Here is a 6,740-nt window from a genome sequence, read left to right as displayed (position 1 = left end):
CACTTTTAGGGCTAAATGTAGAGCGGGGATGCCACCACTTGGGTCATACAAGCGACCTCAGCAATCCCGCTGAGATCACTTGTAATAAGCCTGATGGTCTGCTCCCCCACCCGCCTCCCTCCATGGTTTGTCCCCACTGTTGGCTGTCTCTCTCCTTTCTGTGGTTTTCGGGGTCCCCCACTCTTCTGTGGGACCCATGACCATGCCAAAGTAGTTGAGGATTGAGAGCGGGGAGCAGAGCGGAAAATTTACGTGAACCGTGAAACAAGAACGCTGTACTCGCAGCCTTCTCATCTCAGCTGTCGCAAGAGAGCCAGCCAAGTGCTGTGCTAAAACTCCTGTATTGGAGGTGAAAGGTTCAATAAAGAAAACATTAGCCATCACTGCCTTAGGGAATCAGGAAGGAAATGTTCCCCCTGTTAGGTCAAATCCAACAATGCTTCATAAGAATTTGTTGCTTTCTTCTAGATCAACTGTGGGTTTAGGGTACTGTGAATGCAGAATTTTATTTTATTATTTCCATCCATTGACTGTGTAACTATATAACTCCTTGCATCTGTCAGATACATTGATCTCATTCCAGCCTATGCATTGACTGGTTTATTGTCAAAATGTTATGAGTATGACAAGTAAAAAGCCAGAGAAGGCAGACACTTACAGGTCCTAATTGGGGCTCAAACCAACACATTATACTGATAATGTAACAAGGTTCCATATGTGACATTGGTATTTTACACACTAACCTCAAAGTGGCACTAAACTCAGCATTTAAATCTTAAAAATGCATTCAAGTACCGTAACTATTAACACAAATGTATCTTATTTTTGTACCACTCCGCTGTAGATCCTCAAATCATTTCTGAATTCATGGTGACACTGTCCTTCCTTCTGGAGGGTGGATATGTTTCTTCCCCATGGTCCCTGTGTGTGTTGTAAAGTAGTCACCAAGCCAAGATCACTTATGTGATAGACTACAATCTTAATACAAATCAGTACACTAAACATACAATTGTAGCCCATCATGTGTATCTATCTATATACACTATATCTAAAGGATCGATCTATATATATATACATACACACACACACACACACACACACACACACACACACACACACACACACACACACTAAAGGAAATTTGTCTGTTTAACAGGGCTGATTTTGGAAAATGACCATACTTATTTCTGTGCTTTTCAGTATGAAGAAGAATTTACAATTCGCCAAGAGACCCAGTCCCAACTGCAGAAAAATGAAGAAAAAATCAATGAACTTCAAGCAGAATTACAGGCTTTTAAATCCCAGGTAATGGACCATATTAAATGAATCTATTGAATACAAGTACATGGCTTTTGAAGCACATTCCACTTAATACCGCTCAAATAAAGGTAGGATTTCAGGTTCCTCGACACCCTGTTGGAATTGTTTACTACCAATTTTCTTATTCATAGTTGTCTCTTTATGGCTCAGAAAGTATTCTAGAAAGGTATTAATTAGCTGTGTGTTAATTTAAATTGATCCATTTTTGTGCTGTGTCTTTTGTTGATTAAATATGTTTCATTTGGGTTCTGCTCTCAGTGTCACATTTGTTGTAAGTAATTAACCACTAAAGGTAAGAACTCTTCAGCTTGCAGAGTTGGCATTCATCACTAATCTTTGTCTCAGCACTGGGAATTATTCCCTTCACAATCTATTTTGTTGAACCTTCAGCTTTTGGTAACCTGCAGGGAAAGATAGCTTGACAGGCATAAAGGAATATGTTCTGATAATTTTTCAATTTCATAAAGTAAACAGATTGAAACATGACAAAAACCTGTGATTTCCTATGTAGGCTTGTAATTTCATGGTGTGACAAATGTGATGTTGAGATTAAAGGTAAGGTTTCTTCATTTCCCTTGTATTATGTGCTTTAAAGGGAACTACATTGTGTCTTGCAAGAAGCGGCGTAACCAGGGTAACGGGCGCCCGGGGCAGAACAAGCTTTTGCGCCCCCCCGGTGATATGTGGGGGTGTGCAGGTAAAATGAGAGCCTGCTGGGACATATCGTCAGTGAACTACAAGTCCTAGCATACCCTAATTGTCCCTTTACACCCCCCCCACAATACTACCCAGGGAACTACAAGTTCCAGCATGCCCTCATTGTCCCTGTACGCCCCCACATATCACCCAGGGAATAGTAACAAGCGGATTGGCAGGCTCCTGTCCTCCTGTGCAGGGGAGCCCGGGTCCCTGCAGGGAAGGATCCTGCCAATAAACTGGTTATCATGATATTTTTTACTGTTTAATCACCTTTTAATTTTTTTAATTTAATCATTTTTTTGTTATTTGTTTTTTTTTTTTGTCGTAGGAATGCATTGCTAGATTCCTATTGGCTATTTCAATTTGCAATAGCCTATAGCAAACTAGCTATTGCACCCGCCCTCTGCTGCTGTCAATCACTAGTAGGGGACATGATGGAGAACTTCAGGTCCCCCTCTGCTGATTGACAGCAGCAGAGGGCGGGTGCAATAGCTAGTTTGCTATAGGCTATTGCAAATTGAAATAGCCAATAGGAATCTAGCAATGCATTCCTACGCTGGTTTTTTTTTTTTCTGACTGATGGTGGCCGGCGGCCCCCGATGTCAGAAAAAAAAACACAGATCGCAGGGAAAGGTTTACTCGATCCCGGGTGGCCGTCAGTGAGAAGAGAGACTCGGCGGCTGGTGGAGGACGGAGCCTGGAGCCAGCGAGGAGAGAGGTAGGGGAGGGGGGCGGACTGGCTGCAGTCTTATTACAAGTGATCTCGGCAACATTGCCACTGCTTGCAAGTGTTTGTTTTGCTGCAGAATATATATACCGTATCTCAGAAGTGAGTACACCCCTCACATTTTTGTAAATATTTTATGATATAATTTCTTGTGATGACACAGAATAAATTAACCTTTGCTACAATGTAAAGTAGTGAGTGTACAGCTTGTCAGTGTACATTTGCTGGCCCCTCAAAATAAAACACACAGCCATTAATGTCTAAAGCGCTGGCAACACAAGTGAGTACACCCCTAAGGGAAAATGTCCAAATTGGGCCCAAAGTGTCAATATTTTGTGTGGCCACCATTATTTTCCAGCACTGCCTTAACCCTCTTGGGCATGGAGTTCACCAGAGCTGCACAGGTTGCCACTGGAGTCCTCTTCCACTCCTCCATGACGACATTACAGAGCTAGTGGATGTTAGAGACCTTGCACTCCTCCACCTTCTGTTTGAGGATGCCCCACAGATGCTCAATAGGGTTTAGGTCTGGAGACATGCTTGGCCAGTCCATCACCTTTACCCTCAGCTTCTTTAGCAAGGATATGATACATGATACATGAGGAGGTAGCTGTGTGGGGATGAATTGTTTGAGAACGTGATGGTTCAGTGGTTAGGTTGAGGTGGGATAGGCTTCCCTGAAGAGATGAGTCTTTAGGGAAAGCCTAAAGGCAGTCAAGGTGGGAGATAGACGGACAGGTTGGGGTAAACTGTTCCAGAGAATAGGAGAGACTATAGAGAAGTATGGGAGGAGTTGACAAGTGAGCTGGAAAGTAGAAGGTCTTGGGATGAGCGGAGTGGACAGTTAGGGTGATATTTTGAGACAAGGTTTGAGATATATTTGGGGGGCAGAGTTGTGGATGGCTTCTTAAGTGACTGTTAATATTTTGAATTGTATCCTTTGGGCGAGTGGAAGCCAGTACAGGGGTTGACAGAGGGAGGTTGCAGACACTGAGCTGTTGGTCAGGTGGATCGGTCTAGCAGCTGCATTCATAATAGACTGAAGGGGGATAGCCTGTGTAGTGGTAGGCCAATAAGGAGGGAGTTGCAATAGTCAAGACGAGAGATAACAAGGGAGTTGATGAGTAGTTTTGCTGTTTCATTGGTGAGGAAAGGGCGTATTTTGGAGATGTTACGAAGGTGAAGGTGGCAAGATTTGGATAGTGATTGGATGTGGAGAAGAAATGTGATTTCCGAGTCAAGGATGACACCTAGGACCTTGGCATGGGGGGAGGGTTGGATAATTGTGTTAGCAATCTCAACCGAAATGTTGGGGGAAGGTGCACGGGCAGGAGAAAATATCAAGAGCTAATTTTTTGAAAGATTGAATTTTAAGAAGTGTTGCAACATCCAGACTGATATTAGTAGATTAGTGACACTCAAGGACACTGAGGGGGTAAGATGTGGAGTGGAAAGATAGATTTGAGTGTCATCGGCATAGAGATGGTATTGGAAGCCATGTGAGGTTATTAATTAGATTTGTTTGCTTTTTCCCATTGAAGGCAATGTAAAAATTAACCCTTGCAGTGCGGCTAACTGCTTGTTTTGGTCTCTGGGTAAAGTAAAGAAAACATACTCACGATCCTCGGCCCTGCGGCGGAATCACTCACCTTTCTCCCTCTTAGCTCTGGCGGTGGAATGTCCCTTGACATACTTGCATCTAATGCAGCTGCATTAGTTGTGATTATGTTAGGCGTCCTTGGACCGCCAGAGCCCTGGGGAGAAGAGGCAGAGGGGAACGGATTAGCAGTCAAGACCAAGAATCTATTTATTTTAGCCCCTAGACCAAAATGAACAGTTAATCCCTGCAGTGTGCAGGTGGTGCCACTACAAAGGTTATTTGTTTTTACATTTCCTGGAATTCTTCTTTAACTTACCGTATTTTTCGCTCCATAAGACGCACTTTTTTCCCCCCAAAAGGAGGGGGGAAAAGTGCCTGCGTCTTATGGAGCGAATCCCGACGCCCGAGACATGCAGTTTCGGGCGCCGGGCGAGTAGTAGGAGCCACTGCTCGTTTAATACGAGTGATCTAACGAGATCACTCGTATTAAAGCCGAGCAGCGGCGGCGGCGATCGAGTTCAGCAGCAGGAGCCACTGCTCGTTTAATACGAGTGATCTAATGAGATCACTCGTATTAAAACCGAGCAGCGGCAACGATCGAGATAACCATAGAGCAGACGAAGAATAGACGTTCTTCGCCTGCTCTGTGTCATCACTGAGACCGTGGCGCTGTAATCACAGCGCCATCTGTCTCAGCGGTCACTAACTGCAGCTTCTGTGACAGCTTCTGTCATAGAAGCTGTCACAGAAGCTACAGTCTCAAGTGCTCCATAAGGCGCGCCGGACCTCCCTGCGTCCTATGGTCCGGTGCGTCTTATGGACCGCAAAATACGGTAATTTGCAAAAGAAATCTAAAATAATGCAGAGATGTTCATATCATGGAATGCATATACTCCGAAACAAAGCTGGCAGCTTACCCAACCTTTGGATCAGCTAATAGCACATGGTTTCAAAGATGAGAAATTGTAAGTTAAACAGAAGGTTTGCACTTACTAGACATTTGTGCCCCTCTGCCCCTGTCTACAGTGTTGGAATTCACTATACAAGATAAATACATGAGCAGGCTGGAATAAAACAACCTAATGTAAGTTGGCATCATCAATATAATTGTGTTTCCCACAATGAGCAACACATAGAAGCCCCGCAAAGATGGCTACAGCTGGCAGAGCCTATTGAACAATGCAGTTTTGGCATTTTTGAAATGTGCAGGACAATCCCCAACACCTGTGTGTTTAACTAGCACTGTGAGGCACCTATTAGACAAAAGCAGCAAGGAGGTGCATTCCTGTCTCGCACCTCTCACACAATTGTATGGAAAGGAATTTTCCTCCACTGAGATAATGTGCATGGTCACATGCCCTAGATACATGTGCCCAAGTTCCAGGAAGTGAAGAGAGATAGATTAATTTGCCCTTAGTGAAAATGGCCACTATGAGGAGGAAAATTAAAATATGGTAGGCAAAGAATACAAAGCTGGCAATTATCTAGAAGTATCTGTTTGTAGATTGTCATTATTAAACATTTCTAAAGGTGTGTTTTGTAATTTCATAGATATGAGGACCGTTTCTCTTTAATGTGCACTGATAAGTAAAAACTCAATTTTAAATGTTTAACACGCATCTTAGGTTTTGAAGTTTAGTTGATCAGGCATCAGATACACTTTTTTTTTTTTTAACAAGACAAAACTATAGGTTTCCTTTATGTCAGTTAGCCCACCTAGTGTTGCGCCCTTTTGGATTTTTTTGTTTCAGGTTTCCTTTAAGAGAAAGGTTAGAAATAGAGACAGGCTATGTAAAACAGGCCATTTTTTACATCTTACTGCTTTAAATGTGTGTACCAAAATGCATTCATTGTGGCTAAACTACATGAGTCAAATGTTGTGTTAAGTGAAGAATTTTTAGTACATTTGTATTATTCATATAGGCTGCATTGTATACACGTTTAATATCAAGAAATGTGCAGGTGCTGTGGCTTGCCTTAGGCAGTCCTTACAGCAAATACTTACTGCTTTGGCAGGTGATCACAGCAGACAACAGTGCCTGGGACTAGTTTGTTAAAATATTAGTGTGTTCTATGTTTAATGCAATCCTAAAAGGTTATTTATAATGTATAACTCTAAATGTGCCTCCAGCGTCTTCTGTGCAAAATATGCATTATATACTAGCATGCACAGCCTAGTTTATGTCTGCATACCTTATTACCAGACGCAAGGTAGGACATAGAAGGAACATTGTTAAAGAGAATTTCCAGTTTCAGTGAATATGTGGTTTCTAATCATATAGAGGAGAATTAAAGCTAACCTGTAAAAATCTAGGTTGTTCAAACTTAGCATATGATGAAAGATCATGAGGGTGAGGTTACCTTTGGTGAGGATCACATATCAAAATAAAAATG

At 42.5% G+C, this 6,740-nt stretch overlaps 1 protein-coding gene across 1 annotated transcript in view; it reads left to right on the top strand.

The window, feature by feature from the left end:
• Positions 1 to 6,740, top strand: part of LOC108799904 (protein diaphanous homolog 3-like) — a 177,135-nt gene that overhangs the window by 76,459 nt on the left and 93,936 nt on the right. Inside the window, exon 10 of the mRNA XM_018571841.1 lies at positions 1,201 to 1,306. Coding sequence (XP_018427343.1) covers positions 1,201 to 1,306 — 106 coding nt within the window. The remainder of the gene's footprint in view (positions 1 to 1,200; positions 1,307 to 6,740) is intronic.

Source organism: Nanorana parkeri, unplaced genomic scaffold (genome assembly GCF_000935625.1).
Source record: "Nanorana parkeri isolate BGI_ZX_2015 unplaced genomic scaffold, ASM93562v1 scaffold1853, whole genome shotgun sequence".
In the NCBI taxonomy this organism is placed as follows: Eukaryota; Metazoa; Chordata; class Amphibia; order Anura; family Dicroglossidae; genus Nanorana; species Nanorana parkeri.
This window is presented reverse-complemented; position numbering and strand designations above follow the sequence as displayed.